Source organism: Barbatula barbatula (genome assembly GCF_947034865.1).
Source record: "Barbatula barbatula genome assembly, chromosome: 8".
Classification (NCBI taxonomy): domain Eukaryota; kingdom Metazoa; phylum Chordata; class Actinopteri; order Cypriniformes; family Nemacheilidae; genus Barbatula; species Barbatula barbatula.
Genome location: NC_136771.1, coordinates 16,486,541 through 16,514,452, shown reverse-complemented (window position 1 = coordinate 16,514,452; position 27,912 = coordinate 16,486,541). Strand labels below are relative to the sequence as shown.

Below are 27,912 nucleotides of genomic sequence, written 5' to 3'. Positions count from 1 at the left end.
GTGTTAGTTTATCTCTAGTTGTTCATAGTAGAGTCTTTGTTATCATTGGGGCCTCACCAGCTAAGCATGCTGGGGAAGGACATTTGTTTCAAGTGATAATGGTAACCCCCTATAAATCAGTTTGACACGTGTGTTTGAGAAGACTCCTATAAAGGTCTTTCCCCAACCAGATACAATTCAGTTGTAATTTTGGCTCCTTGCCAACATTGCTCTTGCTCTTGGTAACTGGGCGACATGTTTTTTATAGTTTGTAATATACATTTTCCATGCATATTTTTATAATTTCAAAATAAATTAAATATTATATTAACGCTGTTTAATCAACAATTAGTGTATGAATGCATATATAACTTTATTCTGCGTGTTTCTTAAATGCAGACATGTGTTAAACAATCTAGAACAGTTAAGTAGAACCCTTAAGTAGAAATTAATTGAAATAAACACATCTGTGTGTGTTTCGATTTATTTCGGACCGGAAGTGACGTCAGTTTCCGCATTCGCGGAACAAAATGTGTTTCCGGGACGGATCGGGTAGCCTTGTTCAGTTTAAGGTGATGGGCTTTTATTTTGAATCGAACCGGAAGTGGTGAAAGTCTCTGAACAAAGCTCTTCCGTCATTATTTCCCTTCCCTCTGTCAACCGACAACTTTTTGACGTTTTACACCTAGTCTAATGCATTTAAATATGTATATATATCACATATGTTGTCGATTTCTTTACTTGCACTACTCCAGGTCAACACGTTCTGTACCATATGGAATACATACTTACTGTTCTTTCACTTTTTGTACTTAACGGAGATTTAAGAAAAGTGAGTCAGCTAACTACTTCAATTTCACCAAAACAAGGACCGAGTAAGTATCAAACTATTTCCTGCTCTTTTACTGTTATTAAGAACATTAACGTTAACTTACATCCGCAACTGATTTGCTCTTATAATAAATTTGTCGAAATTGCCGACATGAATTGAGAAAAATAATAAATGTTAAGATATTACCAGTAGAAAGAAGAAACAAATTAATTGATATGATTGATAAATGTATTCATGTGTAAACAATTCTACCGTAAACAATTCGTTTATTTAAGTATTTCTAAGCAAAGCCGTCAAAATAGACTTTCACAAATCTTCAACGCGTTTGCTTCTTTCAGATTATGGCGCAAACAGAGACCAAAGAGGGTCTCCTGAAGGATTCAACTATTGTTTTGTTACAAAACACAATATCAAAGGAAGCATCTCCAGAATCAAAATGTCCTATATGCCTCGATCAATTCAAAAACATATCTTACCTCAATGTGTGCTTGCATAAGTTTTGCTTTCTTTGTGTCCGCGAGTGGTCGAAGAACAAAGCAGAATGCCCTTTATGCAAACAACCATTCAGATCCATCTATCACACCATTAAGGCTGAGAATGACTACAAAAGGTTTGACCTGCGACCCAACGAAAATGGCTCATTTGGCAACGTTGCAGGGCAAAGATTCAGGTATCGCACCACAGTTACAGGTGACCATAGACCAGCACCACGGCGAACATCTCCTCCCCCTGACCACGGCATTTTATTCGAGGGTCTGAACGGATTTCTTCCACAGCACCAAAACAGAGATCTCAATCGCATGATGAGGAGGATGGCAGCCAGGCGTAGGGCAGAGAGTGAGGGCAGGTCCGTGCGGAGTCTTCGCGAACAGGAAGTAGTCAAATTCAGACAGGCTTTATACAGAAGAGGTGCGCGAGTCCAAAGTGTGCGGGACGGTGGCCGTACCAGAGAGACTTCTGCAGAGTTCTTCCGAAAAAACCCTGCTTGTCTCCACAGGCTTGTGCCGTGGTTGAGACGGGAGCTCACAGTTCTGTACGGCACGCATGGTTCTTTCGCCAACATACTGCAGCACATCGTCATGACCCTGATCACTCAACATAACATGGACAATCACACCGTTCTTCACGAACTTAGGCCCTTCTTGCTTTCCCACACAGAACATTTCTTGCATGAGTTTCTTAGCTTTGCTCAGTCTCCGTTCAACATGGAAGCGTATGACACGCATGCCGTTTATGACGTTCCTGGCCCCTCTACAGAGAGCAGCAGTTCAGACACCTCTGTAATTGCCATTTCTGAGGATGAGAGTGATTCTTTAATGCCTGAATCCCTGGATTTTACTACTCCTAGGGTCACCTTAAACCAGACGGCATGGGATGATGAGACCCCTGGACCGTCCTACTCTTCAGAGCCATCCCAGGTTTTTCCTTTACATGTGAGAGATTCAGACTCTGATAGTAGTGTAGAGGAAGCGGTCGTGTCTGCTGCTGCAGTGACACGTCAGGACCATTCCTCTGACAGTGATGAAGACTGTGTTATCGTCAGATATGTAAAGCCAGTTGCAGAAAGGACACCAGAACTGGTTCAGCTTTCCTCTGATTCAGAAGAGCCTGAAGTCAATGAAGAACCACAAAGTCTTCGCCCAGCCCAACATATTCGTTTTACTTCAGAGTCACCCACCGTCACCCAGAGACCCTCAGGCAGTTCAAGAAGGGGCTCTTACTCTCCTGAAGACACTAGACATCCCCACATCTCTAATCGTGCGAGACAAGAGGATAGCTCTGACAAAATGCATCACAAAAGGGAGCTGTCTAAAGAAAGATCCGCACACAGAAACAGAACACATGACAGCTCTCATAAAGATGAGAAGCGGGAGAAGAGACGTGAAAAAGATCCCAGTCATGGCACCTCATCTTCTTGGCATTCATATTGCCATCATAGAGAGAGTGGAAGGAGATACTATACAGAGACACACTCATCTTACACCAGCTATTGCAGAAGTAGATACGATCGCTCTTGTTCTCGGTCACGGAGTAGAAGGCGAAGCAAGGACCGCTCGTGGAGCAACTCTCAACGTCATGGCAGAAGGCGCTCAAGGAGTAATTCTAGAATCAACTCCAGCTCCTCTCATCTGACTTCAAATCATGATGAAGACGGCAGGAAAAGAAAGTACAAAACAAAGCATCTAGAGGAACGCTCAAGGTGGAGCTCTGAAAAATCAGATGAATATCATAGAAAGAAGAAAAAGAAAGAAAAGAAGCATCACAAGAAGTCCAAGAAGAAAAGTAGGAGTCCAAGTATAGATGCTGCTGCTGATACATCTGAGCTTAGTAGGATACATCACAAAAAGAAGAAGAAACAAAGGAAGAAAAGCAAAAGACATGAGAGTAAAGGGAGAATAGGAAGTCATAGCCCAGACCTAATAACAATTACAACTGACAGTGATGGTGGTAACACTGACCCTGCTGTACTCTCAGACAGAAATGTTTGTCCTGTTAGTTCTACTGTTATATTTACTGACAGTGCTACAGAAACTCAGCTGCTCAAGACCAGTTCTGTAGACGTAGAGCAAGAAGCAACTGCTGCCAGTGAATGTAGTTCTGATGTGGATGCAGGAAATCACCATCAAAAAGATTAAATGCCATATGATTGAATTTGAATGTTAAAATGAACTGCATTTGTAAATTAATAAAGTTTGCATAGTGTATTTTTTATGAATACATTTTCATAAAAAATACATCTGAAATTCTCTTATACAAATAGTAGGCCAAAAAGGTATGTAGTGTACAATGTTGTACTACTATCATGCAATGTATGATGATTTTTTTAAATGTTTTTTGTATAACTTTTTTTCTGTGCCAGGGCAATAATCACAGTCTTTCAAAGTTTATACTTCTAATAAAGAGAAAGGGATCACACAGTTCTACAAATATGTATACACATTCATGGTTTGTTTGTTTGTATGTTTGGCAGCAGTCTTACAAATATTGCGGTTCTACAATTTACTACAAATAAAATTATTTTAAAGGGTAACTCCACCCCAAAAAGGAAAAATTCTAAAATAATTGACTCACCCTCAAGTTGTTCCAAACCTATATACATTTCTTTGTTCTTAGTTCATATTAAATTTTTGAAAACATGTTAGGAACTGACATTTCTGGGACATGATTGACTACCATAGCAGGGGAAATAATTGTATCATTTTTTTGTTCTTTTGTTTTGAAGATTTGAGGAAATGTAACTGTTCTAGGGCACCTTTGACTACCATTTTAATTTTGTGTACTATGGTATGGATGTGCTTTGGCAGACGTTTTTATCCATAGTGACTTACAATGCATTATCCTATAGATTTATACATAGGTATCTGCAATCCCCTGGGATCCAACTCACAACTGTTAACGCAATGCTCTTACCACTGAGCTACAGGAAAGCATTTCACTTTTTAACATAACATACAATATTGTACTTGTACACAATATCTACAATAGGCCTAGTTTTCCTTAATGTGTGCGCCATGTCTTTGTGTTATGGCTCTAAGAGTTTATAAATAATGTTATTTAAATAGTGTAATTTAAGATTCCATGGTGTTTTCTACAACCTTATTTCAACATTTTCATCTACATTTCAAAGTATCAATATCAATTTCATGGGCTATATATGTACGTTTATAATGCATGTATATAAGGAGTGCATTAAAATATATCGGTTGAACCGCCTTCGTATAACAGAAGGTGGCAGTAATGCACAATTAATTCTTCGAAGCAGCATAAAAGAAAATAAAGAAGGACCAGTCCATTAGTGTGCTCTGCTACTCTTGTCAGTGTTGTCACACGTGAAGGAATATGGCATCGAGTAGTAATATGAAGGTAAATTAAATTTTATAGATTAGATAATAGATTGTCGTGCCACATGACACCATCCCGACAGTAAACAAGGTTTTAAAAACGATGTTAGCCTAAATGTTTGGATTCTGAGTAATCTCGGTTTATTTAAATTTACGGAAAGCAACTAATTTTATTGTGTTAATCTGTGGCACGTATTGTTTGTTTCAATATAAAACACGTGCCTTACTGCTAAGCGGTGTTTCATGATGCAGAGATATATTGCTGCAGGTTCTCCACCTCAAGAGGTGCTATAGAGATAGCAATGAGTCGGCGGCCCACCGGCGGTCCTCCGGCGGCAGTAGAAGCGGCAGAAAGGCGTAAATGCAAACGCGTCTGACGGCGCCCCGCCGGCGGCAGCCGCTATTTAAAAGCGGCAGCCGGCGTGCTACCGCCTTCGTTCCGCGGATGGCCCGCGGGCCAACCGCCGTTATATTGCAGGCGGCTCTTCCGCGGCCCGTCGGCTATTTTCGTGCGTTTTGCCGCCGCTTATTGTGTATATATATATATAAAAAAAAAACTTATATATTTCTAGCGTGCAGTTTATAAAGAATGAATCATCAAACCAGTCAATTTCCCATTTGGCGTTTTAATTCCACATTTCAAAGTACAGTAACTGTGTAGAGCACTGAAATGTAAATAACTGAAAAATAAAATAAAGTACTAAAGAACATGCAGGTTTACAAAAACAATGTTGGTAAAAAAACATTACAGTCAAATTAGAACACTTACAATAATTGTTAATTTAAAGAGGTCAGCTCTGGGATGAAAATAATTAGGCTACCAGTAAACATTATTTCAAGTAATGAGGATATTTGGCACCAAATAATGTGAGGTATAACATCACATTTACAAGTAATTTCTAACAAAAGGATAGTAAGGTACAATGGTCTTCAGGAACAGGTCTCTAAAACATGTTTTATTCTCTACACCGGTCCAGGTTGTATTAATGGAAAGGTGATTAGAGAAGATACTCTGAAGCATTCGCCACACGGTTGTCTTTAGGTCCCTCCCACATTTGATTGCCAAAAACCGAAGCTGAAAATTCAAGTGTTACAAATTAAATTTCTCTGAAGTTTCTCATACATAAATATGTGACAGGCAGTGTACAATCTTAATTTTACTTTTTAGATTAACCTACAGCGAAATTAGCAAATTTACCAGTCGTTCCTGGAGCTCTTTATCCTGCCTCAAAGTGTTGTCAAGCAACACCAAAATCTTCCTGGGTGTCTAGGGGGAGTTACACCCTGGCAGGGATATCTCTCCAACAGACACATTGGCACTGAAATGTTGCAGCATAGTGTCCATTTTGTTGTCCATGCTATGCACAACATCACCAAACTCTCCAAGACGTCGCAGCATTAGGGTCTGATCTGCACCTACAGGGGTTCCCAGAATAAAATAATAAAGTAGTCAGTCCTGGTTCATCAACTACTGAACTATGACATTTATATCTAGGTCTACGACATGAACAGGTGGCCCCAATGGGAATTAAATCAACAACCACAGGCGTTGTTTGCGAGTTGTACCTGATTGCCCAGTGCTAGCAAACGTCTTCAGCATTGTCCCAACTTGCTTCACCTGCTCTTGAAGCGAGCCGCTGTCATCCGAAGCTACAAAATGAAAGGCATATGACAATTTTGGACCTACATCACAGACAAAAAAAGTTACATTTAAGAAAGAGTGCATGTTCTCACCTGCTTGTGCATCCCCCGGGCTTGGTTCTCCTCCCTCAGGGCTTGGTTCTCATTCTTTAGTCTGTGAAAATCTACACATATATTTTTTTTTTAAACAACAACTTAAGGCACTATTTTTAATATGCACACTAAGACAGAGGCCTACAATATACCTTCGTAGCTGAAAACTTCATGCTGTACACGAGATGCCAGGCGAAAGGGGCCTATAACAGAGCGACGACTTTCTCCTATTGATAATCATTGACATGTAAAAATATGTTTGAAGTTATAGCATACATTTAATGAATTGGACTTAAGTTTAGCACAAGGTATTACATACCTCCAGCGTTTTCACCCATAACAGGTTATGCTCTGGTCAAGTTATCTGAAAGAAACCGTGAACAAAACCACATTGTTAATGCCATTTTAGCTACAGGATTTGCAGCATACAGCAAATTAAGTTTTACTAACAACATTGCTTAACCTCAGTGTGTACTGTAACAAAGGCAAAACAGCACGTGTGAGCGCACACAGTTGCTAGACACATTAGCTACTGGAATAACAGCATACAGCAAACGTATTCTTACTAACAACATTGCTAAACCTCAATGTGTACTGTAACAAAGGCAAAACCGCATGTGTTAGCTAACACTTGCTAGCAACTTTAGCTAGTGGATTAAAAGCATACTTGTTCATACAAACAAAATAATATAGACATCGTTACTTTTGTAACAGAAAAAAAACTCAACGCCTGGAAGAAACCAAGTAGCTATTTCAGAAAGTTAATAGTTATAGCGACAACTTTATAAACAACGCTAATTTAGCTCGACTAGTTAGGCAAGAACAAAGATGACTAGAGATTTTATAAAGATAAACAAAAACAACGTACAAAATGAACATGTACTTACTTAAACGATCGTAGTCGATGACTATTATCTGAAATCTGTATCTTGATCCTCTTTTCAAACAAAAACGTGTGACGAGTGATCTTCCAGGATTTGCACACAAGCAACACAGACAGAGAAATGTTACCGGTAACTTCGTCTGCTGCCCCTTTCGACCGGTGGAGGTACTTCGTTTTATGTGCTTTAACCTTCTTAACAATTAATTTGTACAGGTCGCAATTGCAAATTAATCCCTTACACTTGTTAAAGGTCAAATACATTAAAAATCGAGGTGGGAAAAAATGAGACATAAACGACATTTCCAGTCAGTGCATAAATCAAAGAAATGTAAAAATGTTCACCTAAGTGCATAAAATAATTCGATATATTTTACATATATTACTGTACTCGCTTCAGAGTTTCAAAGTAATTTAAATGTCATTTTCCAAACCTTACTTTAATGGAATCATGGTCAAGAATCTGTTATAAACCCTACTGACTTTGGAGCAAAACAACTATAGCCTGTTGGATATAATTAACATCTAGGCTATTATGATTTTATAACCACTTTAAGTGTGAAAGGTAGTTAAAATGCTGTCAGTTTTACTCTAACTCCTGCACATGGTCGATTTAGAGAAAATTTCAAAGCGGCTTGCCGCCAGCCCGCCGCAGTCCAATCGACGGAGGCAACCGCCAGAGAAAATGAAGCAGTCGGGCCGCCGGCTGCATGCCGGCGGCATCTCGCAAGAAATGGGAGTGACGTATTCGGCGGCAAACGTTTCATCCCCGCCAGCGAGACGCACCTATAGCCGACAGCTTAGGGCTGGCGGCAAAAAGAAGTCTTGCCGATATTTTTTGCTAGCTGGGTAAGAGTCCATCATCGTTTTTTTGCCATAGTAAAGGCGTTTGTAAATATAAAATAATTATGTAAATTAATTTATTCCAATGACTTCCAATTTCAGTATGGCGGGTATTGACTGGAATTAGTAGAGGGTAGATTCATAGGGCCATATAAGCGGCACTTGTTCTCCGTTATGCGTTTTAATTGACAAGTACATAAACTGTTTAATTTTTTAAAATATGTAAACATGATTGAACACTGAACAAAAAGTCTACAACAAGATGAACCATTGCAAGTATAATGTTTTGTTCAATAATTCAGTTTATTCTGATTTTCATATTCTTACAGATTGGAATTATTGGTGGTTCTGGTTTGGATGACCCAGATATACTGGAGGGAAGAACAGAACGGTATGTAGTCACACCGTTTGGAAAGGTGAGTGGTTCAACAATGAGTAAGCATCTGCTGCACTTTCAAGCATGCATATTAATTAAGAGCACATATAGAAACAAGCAGTATTAAGAATTGATATATACACTTCTGTCAATCGTTGTGTTCTCTCTCTTTTTATATAGCCATCTGATGCGCTGATTTTGGGCAAAATAAAAAACGTTGATTGCGTACTTCTTGCAAGGTAGCTACACTTATGGGTATACAAAATGTATTTACATTCACAGTGTATTTGGTCCATTGCAGTCAAAATGCATTGAATGTAAAATGTCTGTTAGTTTGATCGTTTTCAATCTTTTTCTTTCCCTTAGGCACGGGAGACAACACACCGTCATGCCCTCAAATGTAAATTACCAGGCTAATATTTGGGCATTGAAGGAAGAGGGCTGCACACACTTGTTGGCCACCACAGCCTGTGGTTCTCTTAGAGAGGACATCCAGCCTGGAGACATTGTCTTGATCGATCAGTTCATTGATAGGTTAGTCTTTCTCTCTTTTTCATACTTCCATTTTGTTAAGCTCACCTTAAAGAATTAAAGCTTTATTATTGTTGGGAGGAATTGTTGATCTATTAATATCTTAAAGTACACTGTTAGACTTTATGTTGTGTTTTTGCGGTAATTCACTGGCAGCACTATTTCACTATGAAATCATAACAATATAACAGTATCTGTAAGAATAATCTAACAATAGGTTGAACACTGTAAATTCAGACAATATTTTGGTTAAAATCTATTATAACAAAACACACCAGGATGATGTAAATGAGCCTACAGGCACAAAGTGTTGTGAACGTGGTGGAAGAACCCATGCCCAGGCAGCGGGGATGAATGAGTAAACAAAAACTTTAATTACAAATACAAAACAAACACCCACGATGGGGAAAACGCTGACAGGACTAAATACCAAAACTAAAAACAAACACTTCCCACAAGGGGGGCAAAAATAACCAAAAGAGAACAACAAACAAGGTATTTGAATATACTCAACCACGGTAACTGGAACATGAACAAGGGTACTTTGAACAACGAAGGAGCACAAGACAATAGGGCATTAAATAGGGAAACTAATAAAGGAGATAACAATGGGCAAGTGTGGGAAATGAGACACCGGTGGAAAGCAATACTAGGAACGAGAGGGGTGGGGCCAATGACGAGAGTGGAGAGAACGCATATTATGTCCTGATTGACAATAATACGCATATAAACACGTGGGTCTGTCATGATTCTGCCACTAGACCAGAAAATCAGGACAAGAGAAGGCAGAATCATGACAGAAGCCCCCTGCGACTGGGCCGGTCTGGACATTGGCTGCAGCACCGGCTGGGCTTGACCCTGCGCTCCCATCCGTTGCTTCTTCTTTAGCCGGGCCACACGTCTGGAGGTGAAGGGTGTGGCTGTCTCTGGGTTGGAGGCCTCCAATTTTTTACATCACACCATAGGACAGATTTGCATATTCATTTGCCATCTACCCATAAACAGACTGTACCACGGTTTCCCAACAATGTGACCACCACATTCAATTCAATACTTAAGCTAACTATAAAATAGCTTAAGTATTGAATTACTCACCTCTGTACCATCACCCACATACTGATTCTCCAGATGAAAAGCACTGACGAAGACATAGATGGATAGCTTCATAGTAGACCTAAGCCCTCAGTGCTGACCAACCTGAAATCAAAATACACCATGAAATCAAAACATCAGCTAATTTATGGCATTTAATATAATATAACAACATACTATCACAATAATCTAATTTTCCTACCTAGCATGAGATTGTGTCACCTCGGGCATCTTGGTGGATGTTGGCTGCAAACCCAAAAAGTAAAGCCTCAGATATTGCAAATCATTTCTATTGAAGAGAAACTGATATTACAACTGTCAAAATTAGGATTTGTATCATCTAGACGTAGGCAACCTCATCAACAGAAGAATGGCAATCATGGCAACCTGGTAGTTGTATATTCCTCTACTTTCACAGTCCATGTCACAGAGCAGGACCAGGGCTTAGAAGTCTTTGGGCACAAAATCACATAGTTAAAATGTGACTTTTTTTTAACATTAGAACTATTGTTGGGGATTGCCCCACTGAAGTCCAGTTTTGGATCTTACTCATCAGATGATTATTTGCCTTTATTTAGCAGTGCAAGTTAAACTTTGGAAATTTATCCTCAGCTCAACGTTAATATTTATTTGATAATTTAACTAAGCGAAACTAATGACCATGGACTTATCAAGGTTTTGTTAGGTACTTTACAGAAAACACGTTTTTAGCAGATCTTACCTCCTGAATACCACTGGCCAGGATCGGCAGCTCCGTGGTTTTTACACTAAAATACACTGTCGCAGTAGTCAGTTCAAATTTGGCTTTAGGCTCGCATGCTTTAGTTATCATTTTCCTGTTTCTTAAACAATTACACTTAAAATCTTTCTATATGCAAAATATATCTTTTTTTTGTATCTTCAGTGATAAAAGAAACTCTTCAAATACAGTAGCACTACTGCTGTTGTGGCTTGCCCACTTCAGGTTGGTGGAGAGTTCCTGCCTCAAGTGGAGGAGTTTAAGTATCTTGGGGTCTTGTTCACGAGTGAGGGAAGGATGGAACGGGAGATTGACAGACGGATCGGTGCAGCTTCTGCAGTAATGCGGTCAATGTACCGGTCTGTTGTGGTGAAGAAAGAGCTGAGCCACAAGGCAAAGCTCTCGATTTACCGGTCAATCTACGTTCCTACTGTCATCTAAATGACAATACTCAATAATCAAAAATACCCATAATGCAATGCATATTAAAGTAATTAACAGTAAAATAAGTACAGTATTTTACTGGGCATTTTGTAGTAAGCAACTTTATTATATATATAATTACATATATTATATAAATTACAGCAAAGTCTTACAGTGTAGTGAAAGCACAAAATTAAATAAACAAAACAGTAAAACAAAAACTATGTTGACAGCACAACCAATGGGATTTAATGTCATCAAAAAGAAATCGCCGTAACTGTTAGATACATGTTTACATTTTTTTTGTATCAAGATATGGGTTGTGTTGTTACACCACTGGTAATAGATTGAGTGTTCAGTCGCTCTGGATAAGTGTCAATGGATAAAATGCGTTCATGTCAATGTGAAACTTCAGACCCGGTGTACATTTATACTAATAGTGTTTCTTCATCTCAGATGATTTTTTTTGCCATTCAAAAATTTTTTGTTGCAGGAAAGTAAATAACAATGTTAGAAGGGCTCCAAACTGAATGTCATAATGGGAAAGAAAGGTGATTTAAGCAATTTTGAGCGTGGCATGGTTGTTGGTGCCAGACACGCCGGTCTGAGTATTTCACAATCTGGGACCCGTTTCAGAAAGCAGGGTAAGTGCAAACTCAGAGTAAGTTAACCCCAGAAAACGGGATACTCTGGGTTTTCAGTTTCAGAACGCGAGGTATATCAAACCCGTGATAAGTCAAGCCCGTTTCAGAAATCAAGGTATCTTATACTTAGAGTGAGTAACCATAGTAACCTACTCTGTGAACCAAACCTGATCGGGAGCAGGTTTTATTCCACTAACCTGAGGTTTGTTACAATCTCCGCCCCTTTTCGAAGCGCGAGCGGTGTTGAACTTGCCGTTTGTTTTTTCATTCGTTTTCCTTAATCGCACACAAGTTCGTAACACAGACATTAAAATGGCATGTCCGTTTATTCAGGAACCCGTAAATGAGGAAGCTGCATTCATTCAGAGAGAGTTAAATTTACTTCGGGAGAGAATATATGGTGAAGTCCCGTTTGGATGTTTTTTCATATCCGGAGGATGTTTTATTTGAGCGAGACCGTTTTTCTTTACAGTCCATTAAATATATTCACAATCTGCTTCATCACTCGTCGGGGCCGCGCTCTTACATCTGAGCAGATTCTCTGTATGGCCTTACGTTTCTTTGCTAATGGAAGCTTTCTATATCGCTCTCAAGCACTTTTTATACATTTGTGTTAAGTTTCCTGTGAGAGCCCTCAAAGAGGAGTTTCATAGGATTACAGGTGAATGGTGAACGTCTTTCTGAATTAGGCTGATTAAATAAATGTGGTCTTGCTGCCACCTCTAATAATTGAAATACCCTTTAGGATTTCCCATTGTGATTGGGTGCACATTTAAAAGGTCCCACTCGCCCCGTCCTGCGCGGGCTTCAAACAGATGTCGGTCAGAATGAGAGACGGGCGCTTTAACGAGGAGGCTAAAGACCGCAGTCCCTATAGCGTATGTCAGTAGAGCGTCTCTGTTGGTCGGGGAGTGAGGCTTACACACTGCACAGCTCTTCACTAGCTGGCCTCCGTTACACACTAGAGCAGGGGCAAGCATGGCCAGTTTTCTGTCTTCTATAGCCAGTATTACAAAAAATGATTATAATAAATATAATTGTTTTCTAGAATAAATTTTACATAGGAGTGTATTCTTTTTGTTGTTTATTGCATTTTCAGCTGAAAATCTCATTTCTGTAATGCATCCGGCTGTGTCTGAGTGTATAACAAAACTAAAATAAAACACAACATTTTTTAAGTAAAATATGCTCTACTAGGTGGACTCACTGACAACAAAAGAAAGAAACAACAATGTCAGCTGTTATCAAAATTGAGAAATAGCGGAAGGAAGTGTCCATGACTGATAAATCATCATCTATTACATTTTTAAAGACACACAGATCTTTGCATTAAGCTTGATCTTTGCAGTAACAGATCTGCAGTACCTTTCAACTAACGACTAAAATACATCTTTATATTTCTTTAAGTAACAAATTAATTTTTCTGTTACAATATCGATTTTCATTATCTTACAGGAAGTTTTAATTTTTTTTAAGTTTTTGTGAGAATCACCCATTTGACGTCCTGGCTCTTAGTCCTTTCCTGGTCCTGCAGCCCTCTCTCCTCCCCATTATTTCCTGTCTCTATCTATTGTCCCTGTTACAATAAAGATGAAAAGGATGATGACGAGTACACTATGCTATGTATATTTGATTCGTTTTGGAGAAAAAGTCTGTCAGATTGCTTTTATTTGTTACTGTGAATACCCTGAACAGTAACACATCCTAGTTTTTTACTCTTTGTTTCTTTCTCTTCATACTTTACATGCCACCATCTTAAATTCAAGAACAACTAAACGTGCACAGACATTTTATGATGGGCAGCCCACCAGCCCCCCAGGTGTATGTCACATCCCTATGGCTGAACCCTTCTGCAGTAAAACTAGAAAGGTGAGTGTAAAAACTATTGGGGCTTTATAATTATTATTATTATTACTTATCATAACTTATTTAAATTTATCAAAGTATGTTAAATGTAAAATATGTCTTTAGGTGCTACTAGAGGTCGCCCAAGGACTAGGTGTAAAGTGTCACCCTCGAGGGACAATGGTGACCATAGAAGGGCCACGTTTCTCCTCTCGGGCAGAGAGCCTTATGTTTAGACAATGGGGTGCTGATGTCATTAACATGACAACCGTACCGGAAGTGGTTCTTGCCAAGGAGACTGGCCTGTGCTATGCTAGTATAGCAATGGCAACTGATTATGACTGCTGGAAAGAGCACGAAGAGGCGGTAAGCAGATGTGTTGGTTTGTTTGTGTGTGAGTTTACCTCTTGTTGTAGTTCAATTGGGGTACACGTCAGTGCATACATGATGTTGCTTCCATAAATATATTGTGGTACAATTATATAGCTAAGATAATTATAACTAGAAAACTATTCCTAGCAGGACTTATATGCAATAAAAACTAGACAAAGATTTTAGGCATACTACAAAGTGTTGGTCCGAGTCAGCTGAGATATTAGTCAAATATGTCTATATAATGGATGTAGATAAAGAGTGGAGAAGACAAGTATCAGAGAGTTAGTATTAAAGTATTAAAGGCAGAATGGGTGCTTTGGTTAGGTGCTAACTTTAGCCTGCAAGCACTGAAATCATGATCCAACTCTCCATGCGAATCGCCGTCCAAAGCCATGCCTCCTCCAAAACATATGAACGCAAACCCACCAGAAGCTCTTTGATCCATTCCGATAAAATCATGTCTCATTCCCCAATGAGAACATGTTACAGTACAGAGTAAATAATGTTGGTACAATAGCGAAAACAGCTAAAGTTAATAACATCTTAAAAACAGGATTAGATGCAGCATAGTTCCCCTTAGACGGTGGGTAACAATGTAATGCATAAAGGTCTAGCAACATAATCAAAACCAATTAAAATTGAATCATATGTACCTACCTGTCCAGAAGTTATCACGGCATCATCTTTGGAACCCTTGACTCAGGCGTGGAAAAGCAACAACGATTATAATCATACCTTTCAACACTCCCGTTCTGGCCAGGATTTTCTCATCCATCTCCTGTTGAAACCTCCGGAAATCGGTGACCGGAATGCATTCACAAATGAAATTCTGCTTTCCCCTCTTTGCTGATTGGACGTTCGTAGTTGTGTCCATTTTTTTGAAGCTCCAAAAAGTGAATACATTGATCAAAGAACGGCTCGACACGGCTCAGTGGTCTTAATAAAACTCTTCTGAAGCAAAGTGATGCATTTGTTTAAGAGAAATATCCATATTGACTAAGTTTTTACTGTTAATGTCTAGGTGTGGGTGACGAAAGCTCCTGCACAGTGGATACTGTTTCCTATTGGAACAAAACGAAAAATACACTGTTAACTTAAGCCTCTGGTTCACGCGGAGTAGTGGGTTAACGGAAGCCAGACATTGTCATAAAAACAATTGTCAATGTGGATATTTCTCTTAAACAAACGCATCGATTCGTCTCAGAAGACAAGGAGACCATGGGAAATGTTGTTTCTTGCCTAAAATATCCCTTTAAACTGTGAAATTTAGTCTGTAGCTACACAGCTCTAATTCATTTAGAGGTAACGTATGAAATGCACTACATGACTTTTAAAATCTGAATAGATTTCACAACACTTTCACAGCATCTTGAGCATATTTGACTATATGAGGTTGAGATCTGTCTTTATTCACCTAAGGACGACAGAAAGTATCATACACAGCTATTACAAAAGATCACAAAATCATTCTTTGATACGTTTGTATAATTTTTTATTATTATTGTGCATTACATTAAGATACAAACATATTACATATACGATGAATACGAAGACCTAGTCTTATCTAGCGAAACGATCAGTCATTTTCAAAGAAAAAAAATGCATATGCTTTATAAACACAAGTTCTCGCCTTATTTGTTCTGCGATGTGCGTTCATGACTTCACGTAATACATAATTATTAATTTAATTTACACACCTTTCAAAGATAAGAACAATTAGCTTCCAAAGTCTGGAAATGATTTTGATGCTAAATGTAAAGTTAAGTGCATTTAAGATCATTTAAAATTCTGTTCTTTTTAATCACATAATATGATGATGTGTGTTTGTGTGTTTATAAGTCAACAGAGTTCACAGCATTTTCTCGCTGAGCTGCACATGAGATTTTAGGAGAAAACATCTGAATCATATTGATTCTAAATACACAAAATATCTCAGAACTACAAGAGAAAACAAGACATGCATGCTGTCTTTTTCTCTTTTATAGTTTCACTTGTGAGGTTTTCTACACTATTTTTAGAAAACCGGAAGGATATCAATAATGTGCGGCATGGTTAAATCTGTATAATCTATATAATTCTGGCAGTATAAAAAGATTTAGACAGTTAAACAGACACAAAATGCAAGAATGGAGCAGTTTAAAAGATACAAAGAAAGAATTGGGGGGTGTTAAGTAAATTTACATGGACATCAGAAATAATTCACTTGTGTAACATTTATCCGGCACTTGTCTACTGCTTTTTTTACAATGGAAATCGAGTGCTTTAGCATGATACAGCAGTTTCTACATTTGTTAGAAAATGTCTTACAAAAGAAACGCAGCTAGATTAAGAATTTTATACTTTGAAACTGTAGTGAGATTTTACAGAAAGTATGGAATAAAAAGCAAAGGTTTTTTGCAACCTTGATTGTTTAAGATATTTCACTTAAGGAATATCTTCAAATATTTCTTCCAAAATAAAGTCAACAAACGCTGTCTACAGATTATTGCTTCCGATAACAGGACGACCGGTTAGGCTGGTAGTTTGAATCAATGTTTACTTCCCCTTGCAATTCAGAGTTCTCCTTCCGAGTTCCGGCCACTGACCTCCAGTATGAACTCCCCCGCTACACCACATCCCTCTGTCTCTATACTGTATTCACATTTTCTCTGACTCATGCACACAGTCATACACAGCACAGTGCCAAAGCATTAGTCACTCCTTCACTGCCTTCAAGTACGGAGATCAGCCATGTTAATATTAAATTGCTAAAGCCAAAACCACTGTTATTGAAACCTAGTATTTAGTTTTTGTTAGTGACTTGATTTAGTCAGTTAACTAATAACATTATAATATATAATTATCTAAAAGCAGTATATGTCAGGCATATGTTCCTTGACCATGAAATATTTTCCAGCTTTAGTTTTAACTTGTTTTATATGGTAGATTATATGGCACCCTAATCTTAGTGATCACAGGCAAATGTAAGCGTTATGTGAAATATTATCATCTATATATCTAAATAATAAACCTAATCCATTGTTTTTGTATGTACATTTACAATCTATATCTATCTGTTTGGCATTCATACAATTAATTTAACACTAGTTATCCAAAAACAAATCTAAATTACAAAATTGCAATTATTCATTATGTTGTGACTTTTTTTTCATTCTTTAGGTGTGTGTGGACAATGTTCTGAAAACCATGAAAGAGAATGCAAATAAAGCTAGCAGCATTCTGCTCACTGCTATACCACAGATCTACCAGATGGACTGGGAAAGCACAATAAACACACACAAAGTGAGTTTACAAGTTAAATTATTTAAAAGTATATTATATTGTATTTAAAAAAACATGAAGGTTGCAATCATTTAATTAAAAGGGAGAACATTTTATTTACAATAATAACTTATTCAGATAACACGTTTTCCAGAGTGTCTGACATCCATACTGTATTGAAACTTTCTGTCATCTCATGTCATTTTTTTCTATTTTTGCAGTTGATGTCACAGTCTTCAGTAATGTTGCCCAAACATTAAGGCACATTGCCATCAAGGAGACACCAAGTTGTGATGTTCATGTTGGTATGACACTCATTCCACTTATAGCCAAAATTTACTGAAGGCTGTGTGGTTTGTTTGTCATCAAATATGTGCACGAATTAGAGTTGGTAAAAATAAAGTCATATGCATGTATGAAAGCATTTTAGAGAGCATGGTCAGAACTTTTGATATCACATTTTTACATTACGTTACATTATTTTAATGCATTGGAAATACCTTGTATTTTTGGGTAGATGCAAAGCTAAATGTAATTATCTTATTACAATAAATTACTGTGGTTTTTCCGAATGCAGTTTGTGTGGGATTATAATCTTATTAAAGCAAGCAGTGGTTCCGGAATAACAACACAGAATATTTTTTTATGCAAAAGAGCTGACATTTTCTGAATTTCTAGTTACATTTCTTAGTTTTTTTTACTGAATAAAGTCGCTTGGTGCCATCTAACGACTTTTGATTTTAAAATAACTAAAGCGATTAAAAAGAGGTGTTTTCGATAAACAGTAGTTTCTGAATGCATTAAACTTTGTTTTATGGGCATGTTTTGACCATGATTACAGATTTAACGAAAATATCGTATAATGCAATCTAAAAAAGCCACTTACCGAAATAAATTGATAAAAGATTACTGAGCAAAGTCACGAAACCGCAATCGATTTGACTGCGTTTCTGACGTTGAAATTGCATCAACCAAGAATACATATTTTGCAGAAAAACTCAAATAAAGCATACAAACTACAAGCTAATCGTTTGATAGACATTCTTATACAAAGAAGACTATAAAAGATAATTGTGCGATACTAAATATCAATGTGCAATATAAGTGAACCAAATAAAATGTTGGATTATATAATATGCGTGTTGATAGAAGATAAATAAATGATTGTTTTTATAAACTATTGAGAAATTCGACGACGTCCAAGTTTCCAGCCTGTCGTGCCACATCCACAGGTCGTAAATTGTTGTTGTCTGTTACCTTTGGATCAGCGTGAAAGTCAATTAAAAGCTTCAGAGTGTCCATGAATCCAGTTCTGGCAGCGTCGTGTAGAGGTGTGCTGCCCGTTCCGGGATCAGGTACATTAGGATCCGCACCATGTTTAAGCAACAGGTGCGCCAAAGCTGCGTTACCCATCATCATCACCTGTGGATGATACAAACGCTCGTCATCAAACCGTTTGGTGTAAAAACGATTCACGAAGAAACACGCAATTTCTACTTTAAATTACATATTTTAAAAAGTAGGCTAATTTAAATTGTCTTTTTCTTTGAAGGCTTTGAAGTAAAAAAAAGGCAGGGACTAACACTTAACATGTTAAACCTTTTGATAGTTCTAAAAATAATTGATCACACTTTAAATTTTAAACACAATTTAATAAAAATGTATTTGAAAATGTAAATAATTAAAACAATCTTTTAAATTGTAAATATTGTATTTTAATAAATGCGTTCGATTACAAAATGCTTATCATCGTCAACTTAATCTGCAGAAAATAATCTTAATGCCACTTTTTTACTAAAGAAATTATTTTTTGTAAGCTATATTTAAGTACATTTAGGCCTAAGCAAACTGAAAATTCGGAAAAGAATCCGTTTTCACACATCAAAACGAATACGGTTAGACACAACTGCAAAGGCACTGTTATTAAAAGTAATGATAAATGTAAACTATTCCTACTATTGTGTTATGTTATGTGTTAAATTCAAGTAAATAACATTAAAACGTAAATACAATATTGAATTGCTTAAAATGAATAAACCACATTTGTTTACCGTCATATAAATAACGTCATTACGACTTTCAGCCTTGTTTGTTTAAACGTATCCCCAAACTAGGCTACCTATTATTGTTATTATTATTATTAATATTATATAATTAAATGTTTCTTTTAAACCTGTCGAAATGTCTTCAAACGCAGGCCTACCTGTATAGCCGTTCTTCCAAAACTGTTAACGCTGTTCACATTCACTCCTTCAGAAAGTAGAAACTGGACACCGACAGTGTTTCCTGTGGCGGCATCCTTGGTCAGTTCATCCGCGTCAGGCATCGTTAGTATCACTGTCAAGCACTGACTGAAGGATCCCACTTCTACAGGTAAAGCATACGGCAACAATTAAAATAGTTATACATATTTAATCGTTCACGCATTTAAATGTTCAATGTCACCCGACCTGAAATATTCCTTTGCAGTGTGTGACAGAGTTGAATCGGCTGCTGTAGAATGTGTTGCGTATGATCATTATTAGACGTAGGGAGACATTTGTTCGGACTTGCCTCTGCTATAAACGTCACAACATATCGCACTGCTGCAGTAGGCTAGTGTGTTCTGCGCATGTGCACTCCCTCACTCACTCAGGAAGACCGAATGTAGAGAGTCATGAGAAACAGTCTGTTTATGTCTGTAATAAATTGCCTGATCTGGTTTTCTTTGTCGGTGGTTGGAATTAATCTGGTCTTTTGTTAGATGGGGTGTTCGTGAAAACTATAGTTGCACCCAGACAACTGAACGTGTCTATTATGCATACGGTATATCGATTACGACAGCTTTAAATGTGACATGAATTAAACTAGTGTTAGAAAACCACAGGGCGTGTACATAGGAGGAGGGGGGTACACTTTCGAATTATGTAGATTTTTGCAACAGTCCTGCGTGTTTATTAGTAAAAATAGTTTTGGGGCTATTACATGGAAATGACAACTTTACGGTTAAAAAAGTTGTTACCAAAGGTTTTCACAATACTGATAAACGTATGGCCTATCGATATTGGGTGGCTTAAATACACATGTTAAGTTTAAAGCTTTTTTGCGTTTTTAAAGGATAGTTTACCGTCAGCTTTGTCAGCCATAACGGAATTGTCACATTCATAACGGACCGTATTCTTCACTAATAGGAACATGAAAATTTATATAATGTAATAATTATTTTATGCCATCCTTGTCCATTTATTCGTTATTATTTCTTCTGGTTCGTACATTTTAATTCGCATACGATATTCTTCGGATGTCTGGAATATAATCGTCAGGGTTCATCAACATATAAACAAAAGGATCAATATAGTGTTGAAATATAAATTTTCTGAGAATTTGTATTTCAAGTTTTGCCTGAAAATCTCAAATCCATAACACTGGAATTTGTTTATACTCGTGACTTGGATCTAAATGAATTCACTAGTACGCCTATTTGAGATGGATGTGTCTATTTCAAAGTAAAATATATCTTAAAACACTTGTACTAATTATTTTAAAATAATACTCTTGTTTTGAGTCAACACACAGAACATTTAAAGAACTTTGTTTGACTCTTCTCTGTCGGGCCGCACAGTTCTGTCTGCCGTCTATAAATGGTTACAGTTATATTTCCACTTGAGTTTAGTTTGGTACGGTACGGTACGATACCACTGGTTTTGGCTCAGAATTTCCAGCACAGTGGTTATATCACAGTTGCTGTAACATCTTATTTAGTTGGTTAACCCTCCCGTTACCTTGTGCATTTGTATTGCGGAAAGAATGAAGAGACAGCATTCTTGATGTATTGTGGCCATCCCAGTCCAGTGTCTGATGAATTTCAACAAAATTAGAACCCCAGGAGTGAAAAAGTCAGCATGACAAGATATACGAAAACTGATAGAAATAGAGGTTATCACATAGGCCTACATTTTTTTATTTTTCCTCAATACATGTACAAATATTGCTTACAAGTGAATATGAACCTGTTTTCTTTGCAGTATTTGAGGTCCGCTGCTGTAAGAACGATGATGACACTTTATCTACGGTGATATCTAAATTATAATACTTATCTCGTCCATACGATGCCTGTGTTGCAGGTTTACCACGGAAGATTTACAAAGAGATTTACAAAGAGCTTTGTTGGACTGCATGATTTGGCCCTTCAAGCGAACCGCTCAATCTAAGCTACAGCATGGGCAGCCTGCAGCTTTAGAGCAGCTTGAACGTCTCATTATTATGTTCTCACTTAAGTTACAAGCAGTCAGATACATTTGAGCAGTGTTGGGGAGTAGCTACAGGTAGTGGTGCTGCTAACCTGATGCTGCAGCCTTTCGAAAGCTTCGTGCTATTTCTAGCCAGTAGTGATGTTGAGTCACCGTTGAAGCAGCTTCTTATGACAAGCAACGGCAATGTCATCGGTTCGATGCCAGGGGTTGCACACAGAAACTAAAAATATGTGTAGTGTACAATACAATGTAAATCGCTTTGGATAAAAGCGTCTGCCAAATGCATTTAAATCACAAACTAAAAAAGTTAATTACTGCCATCTATTGCTGTACATAAAATGTATTACGGCTTTTAAGAGATCTATGATTATTATGTAAAGCGGAGGTTCTGAACCTTCTTGACTCTAAGGCCCCCTGTTGTATTCAACAATATTCAAAGCCCCCCCCCCCACCCATATCTTGGGTTTTATTTCAATAATCAGGATTTTGATGCTCATTTGTCAAATTTTAAGACAATTTTCAACCAATTTCCACACCATCTGGTTGTTGTAGAGTGATTGAAGTGGGCATAAAAGGTTCCGGTACTCCCTCTTTCCATACGCACATAATTACCACATTTTACGTTTCTAGAAACAGTATTTGGACATTGCTGGTACAACATATATATTTACTGAAGGTAACTGAACTTGTTTAATAATGTTAAATACACATTTGACCCAAACTATCTTTTATTTCATTACCTGTGATGTAGGTTAGCAATCTATTGAATTTTATGACTTGTATTTTATGTTTTAGGCATGTCAACTCGAACACACATTACATTATGTAACATAGCGCCTACATTTTTTGCAGTTGCAAATGGTTAGTTTAGCGCCAAAGACCCTTGATAGAAATCCTGTAATCTTTAACAGAAAAAGCGTATCGGCAGCTGTCGCAATGGCACTAGGCGCGAATCACCCACACGATGACGGTTTGACTCGATCGGAGTGGCAAAATTCCGGCAACATGTGCAGGTACGCAAGAAAAAAATGAAGGCACGCTAAAGGTTTAAACAGAAGTGCCGGTGTGCCAGCCACTAGATGGCAGAGTATCCATAAAGATGATGTAGGAAGAGGGACGCTACAGGTATTCGTGTTTTGGTAAAGTAGAACAGACTGTAACTTTCATCTAAAAGAGAAAGCAGATCATGATAAATAATATTTCAATTTAAATGAAATGGAAAATTATATCAATTGACATGTCATGATCTTTTTCTTGTTATCAGATTAAATATCATAGACAATAAATATAATTTGGAACGTGTGACGATATACAACAGACAGTGACCTTCAGGATTGATTTTATGATTTTTAACCCTTCATTTCTAAACTAAGCATCTACAAAGAGCAAAGGATTGTGGCTTGTTCACAGAACGAAATAAAAATAATAATTTTACTGGAACACAATAGGAAATTCATTTTGAATTGGTCTCTTAATTTTTGTAAGTTTGTATGTTATGGCTAACAACTACTTTTAGTTGTATACTCTCTCTGCTTTGAGGAATAAAGTTTGCTGCTTATTAACTGTCTACTGAGAGTCATCAGGACTCTGCTTACAGAGGTCTACATGGTTAGCTCTGGTGTATCAGCATCAATCTCAAGTAGAGCCCTACGACTTCTGTGATGCACATTGAAAATTTTTCTGTATAGCGCAGAATGTCATAGAATTTGGCAAACTACATGAAATAATTAAATATATATGTAACATTCAGCATTTATGCAATGATAAATGCACTGTTTATAAATGCAGAAGAAAGGGCCTTGTTGTTTCGAATGTCTGAGATTATGAATTCTTTGGCCCCATTTTACCTAGTTGCTTAGATGAATGTCAAAAGCATTTAAACAATCGTAATTTGCAATTTTATGTACATTTTAAAATAAATTAAAAACATTTTTAGATCTTCATATTCACAAAAAATCATCTGTGTCTATGAAATGAATCTTTTTGCTTAAAAGATTTTTACAAAAACAACGTTTATATGGAATTTATTTTTAAGCACATTTAAAATGCGTTGTTTTAGCTGTGCTATATAAACAAAATTGTTATCTGGCGGCCCCTAGGAAGTACTTTTTTTTAAATAAAGGTGCTTCACAAAGGCATATAGAAGACAATTTTTTGACTAAATGAATCGATAAAGAACCTTGTGGCGAAAAAGGTTCTTTGTGGTGAAAAATATTTTTCAGTGTATTAAATGATAAAAAAGAGATGGTAATTTAAAGAACCTTTGAGTGAATGGTCCATTGTTTATCCAAAAATGGTTCTTCTCGCCATCGCTGTGAAGAACTTTAAGCACCATGCCTTTAAAATACTTTCTATTGATTTTGAATGGGAAGCCAAAAAGTGAATGGTCGACAAAGGATAATTGATAACCTTCAGCTTATTTATGTCTGTAAGAAAGGTTACACTGATTGACAACTAGATTTACACACACACTTCACACACTCAGCGGTATAGCATAAGAAATTTGAAGCTCCCAGACACTGTGTGAGCAAAGTTCTCCTGCGTAGTGATGCTTTAGTCTGAGGGTGACTAAGGTCATGTTAGCACCAGCAGTTATCTTAAAGACACGTATCTAACATCGCAGTCATGCAGTACGTTGAAGAATTTAAGTGTTCCTTGCTCAAAGCCAGTTTTGACTCTTCAGGGTGTTTTATGCTAGAGCTCCAGCACCATTCTCTCGCCCTTTTGTGTAACAGCAGCGGCTCCAGGGACGTGATTTGAAGCTCAAATATAAGTGGGCGGCCTTTTTTTCGGGAGGCACTAGGAGAAAATCGACACGCAGGTAAAGCATATAGTGGTGGCTGCTTTGCTCAGGCTCAGTTCAAATGTGCAAATCTCAGATGTAAATTCTGTATTTTGTATCATTTGAAACATCTCTCATTGGTTTCATGCACAAATTAGACTGTTATAATTATATAAATATGCTAAAAGCAGTAAAAAAATATTTTATTTGAGGATAATTCTAAAATGAATAAAAGTGATGAATTTATGACCACTAGCTGCGACAAAATGCTTGTTTTTATAATCACAACACACCAGTCACAACCCTGCTGAATAAATTAATTTGAAAATGTGTTGAAGCGGATGTAACACACACAGTTTCTGCCAATCTCATAATAATCTTGAGTACCTATAGAGTAGTATTGCATATGTCTTTAGTTGATCGCATTTATAAAAGACGGTCACAACTGTACTATTATTTCTGAAAACAAGCGAGCCCTGAGCAGCACAAGCACACATTATTATCCCCGCATAACACCGTTGCACAACACCTTTTAAGACTTAATGGGCAGTATTTTTGTAACTCTAAAACACAGCAAATCTGCGTATGCAGATTGAACACTGTTGAGGATATTACATTTACCTGCTGAGCCATTAAAAGGAGATTAGATTTGAAGATGGTAAAATGACAGAGATGAAGGATTTCTAGGCTTCGGGAATTGCACCATCATTCAAAGTTTTTCTCCAATCTTCATCTCTCCCACAAAAGTTTAAGGAAATCTTGTGCACACTGAAACTCAAAATTATAATAATGCAATTATTTTTTTATTACAATGGATGTAAAGCTTCATTCGTGTTAATGTTCTTATCCTTCTTGGTATTTTAATCCATATAAAGAATTTGTTGTTTAATGCCAGTTTATGTTTATTCTTTGTATGTGTACATATGGCGGTGGCAGTAATTTTTCTGGTAGTTCAGGTTAAAGCGAAAGCAATGAGAGGTGGGGGTTGGAAATTTGTGTGGGTCTTGTGGAAGTGTCAGCTGCAGCGTTCATTGACAGTGTCATGCACCCGCCGCCCTGGGAGCGCCAGCAGGCTCAAAAGACAGACAGCATGAATTAATCCCAGGAGAGTGTGCGTGACAGTTTGACAGTGCTGTGAATTGAAAAGGAGCTAGGCGCCACGAATCGAGAGGCAACAGCATTTGTCAAATCATAATTAAATGATGAATCACTGTTGTGTTCTTAAAGGCTCCAAACCCCACTCAGAGATGCGTAATACCATGAAAAAACATAGAGTACAGGGTTCATCACAACAGATTAGGATTTTATGTGGGAAAAAAATGTTATTTTACATTTCTTGTTCCCCAAGGTACATAGATTAAACATTAGAAAATATTACAGCTATTAAAAGTATATCTAAAGTGTCAAAGGTTCCTGCAGGGGAATACAGCATGACCCATTCATAAAACCCATTATGGACAGAGACTTTGGAAGTTTACTGAACGTAAACATTTTATATTTATTATATCATTACAGGTGGTCACTAGGTGGCATCATTTTAAATACCCAAGAAGATTCACATAGGGGATAAGATTTAACACAACTCCTGGAGCATTTAAGCGGTAGTTCACCCAAAATGTTTTATTCTGTCATCATTTACTCACTCTCAAGTTGTTCCAAACCGGTATACATTTATTTGTTCTGCTGAACACAAAGGAAGATATTTTGAAAGAATGACAGTAACCAAACAGATTTCACCACCCTTTGAGTCCCATCGTATTTATTTTCCCTACTAGTCAATGGGGAATGAGATCTATTTGGTTACTAACATTCATACAAATATCTTCCTTAGTGTGAACTATCCATTTAATGTTCTTTATCATCTCATTGTGTTCCAGCTGATGTATCCCTCGTGACACTGTATCCTATGCTGAATGTGCTCTGGTGTAGGCCTATATATTTTCATGATAGCATTTGCTGGAATCTTTAATATTATCATTGTTCAAGTTTTATCAGGTTTGTCTTCTAGTTTTCAATATAAATATATACATTTTCAATATAAATATAACATGTGATTTTGTGTTTGTTGCCATAAGTATAAACACGTCAGCTGTCAGCAAACAGATCATCATTTTATTTTGAATTATGATCTGTGTGCAGTTTGTCGGGTTTGACTTACTGTAAGCTAAAGTGATCTATAAACTCCAGAACATTCAACAGTAAAAGAGAAGTATAAAAGAAGTCTGTTTTCAAGATACTTTGGCGAATGTTTAATTGACAATGATCAATAGCTGTCTTCAACATGTTTTCAACACTTTATTACAAGAGCTACAGTACCATGACTAAAGTAAAGTATGTGAAAATCTCATAAATAACAATTTTGCCTGTTCTTTTGTAATATATACTAGTAGTTTTATAATAAATACCACACTGTGAAACACTCCAGAATGCGTGAAAGGGTTAAGATTTAAAGAAAAATATCTGTCTCATATTTATTTTTACAATAGCTTATGTAAAATGGTTGAATAACCAACAGAGAAATGTAAAAATTGGAATGAGTCTGATGAAATGGGATTATTTATATGCAGAAAGACTCATTTTACGGATGTTTTTTCAAATGTTACTTATTTTCTTATATGGAAAAATCTGATGGTAACAAAGTTAAATACAAAAATGGCCTGGGCCATTTATTAAATTTTTTGTGTAAGAATTCAAATATATTTTAATTGTATTACAATTCAGTAGACTCTTCTTTTGTTGTACATGGTCAAGTAATCTGATATATCCAAAGATCCTCATTTTAAAACATTTGTATTTCCCAAAATAGCGCTTATGACAATATCTCCATGTGACAATGAGCCCTGGTCTACCCTGTGTGATTATTACAAAAAGATTTAACAGTTACCATTAATGAATCATAAGTCTCAAAATGGTATCTTTATAGATCTTGTAGATACCTCTCTGTAACAGACCAGCTGATCTATGTGTGCATGAATTTGGTTGTCGATTAGTGCCACCTATTAAACTGATGTGAATTGGTCTTGGTGTGCACTTCCTTCAGAGATTTATTTCACATTTGGTGGAAATAGGCTTTTAGATCGAACCGCTCTGAATTTTACAGTACTTGTGTTCCAACCATCCCAAATCTTTATAATCCTTTAAAAATAAGATCAAGAATGATTCTATCTCAAACATTATTCATCCCTTGCCACCCTTGAGTTAAGCATCCGTTGGAGGAATTAAATCACCAACCACCAATGCACCAACGATTATGCAATAAATCAAGCATCAAATATTATAATTTTTGCAGAAGCTACTGAATGCAGATTTGCAATAGGCTACATGTACAGGAGAACCGCTAAGCGAGTGAGCCAAAATAAGATAGACAGATACAGATAGAGCAAGCGCAGAAGTGTTGTCATTTTCTATGTGAGGAAATGGGCGATGTGCGTGTGTCTGGATTTAGGGGGTGGGGTAATGTTAAGTGCTCTCAGTGTGCAGTCAAGCCCTCCTCCACAGATTG

General features: G+C 37.1%; 3 protein-coding genes and 1 long non-coding RNA gene across 4 annotated transcripts; 2 read left to right on the top strand and 2 right to left on the bottom strand.

Moving 5' to 3' along the window:
- The first annotated feature begins 533 nt into the window (after nt 1-533).
- toporsa (topoisomerase I binding, arginine/serine-rich a) lies at nt 534-3,894 on the top strand. Its single transcript, XM_079463303.1, has 2 exons — nt 534-854; nt 1,150-3,894. The coding sequence occupies exon 2, from the start codon at nt 1,153-1,155 to the stop codon at nt 3,445-3,447; it is 2,295 nt and encodes a 764-aa protein (XP_079319429.1). The 5' UTR covers nt 534-854; nt 1,150-1,152; the 3' UTR covers nt 3,448-3,894.
- Nucleotides 3,895-4,560: 666 nt separating this feature from the next.
- Nucleotides 4,561-18,416, top strand: mtap (methylthioadenosine phosphorylase). The gene is made up of 8 exons (XM_079463304.1): nt 4,561-4,675; nt 8,440-8,526; nt 8,667-8,725; nt 8,853-9,020; nt 13,682-13,784; nt 13,887-14,126; nt 17,295-17,417; nt 17,618-18,416. The coding sequence occupies exons 1-8, from the start codon at nt 4,652-4,654 to the stop codon at nt 17,654-17,656; spliced, it is 843 nt and encodes a 280-aa protein (XP_079319430.1). The 5' UTR covers nt 4,561-4,651; the 3' UTR covers nt 17,657-18,416.
- Nucleotides 5,261-7,418, bottom strand: LOC306897590. The gene is made up of 7 exons (XR_013787022.1): nt 7,275-7,418; nt 6,707-6,751; nt 6,540-6,614; nt 6,388-6,458; nt 6,220-6,303; nt 5,852-6,069; nt 5,261-5,728 (listed from the first exon to the last, which is right to left on the bottom strand). It is a non-coding gene; the product is annotated as an uncharacterized lncRNA (long non-coding RNA).
- Nucleotides 18,417-18,566: 150 nt separating the features above from the next.
- Nucleotides 18,567-19,722, bottom strand: cdkn2a/b (cyclin-dependent kinase inhibitor 2A/B (p15, inhibits CDK4); the record flags this gene model as incomplete). The annotated part of the gene is made up of 2 exons (XM_079462720.1): nt 18,567-18,818; nt 19,600-19,722. The coding sequence occupies 2 exons, from the start codon at nt 19,720-19,722 to the stop codon at nt 18,567-18,569; spliced, it is 375 nt and encodes a 124-aa protein (XP_079318846.1).
- Between the last annotated feature and the right edge of the window lie 8,190 nt (nt 19,723-27,912).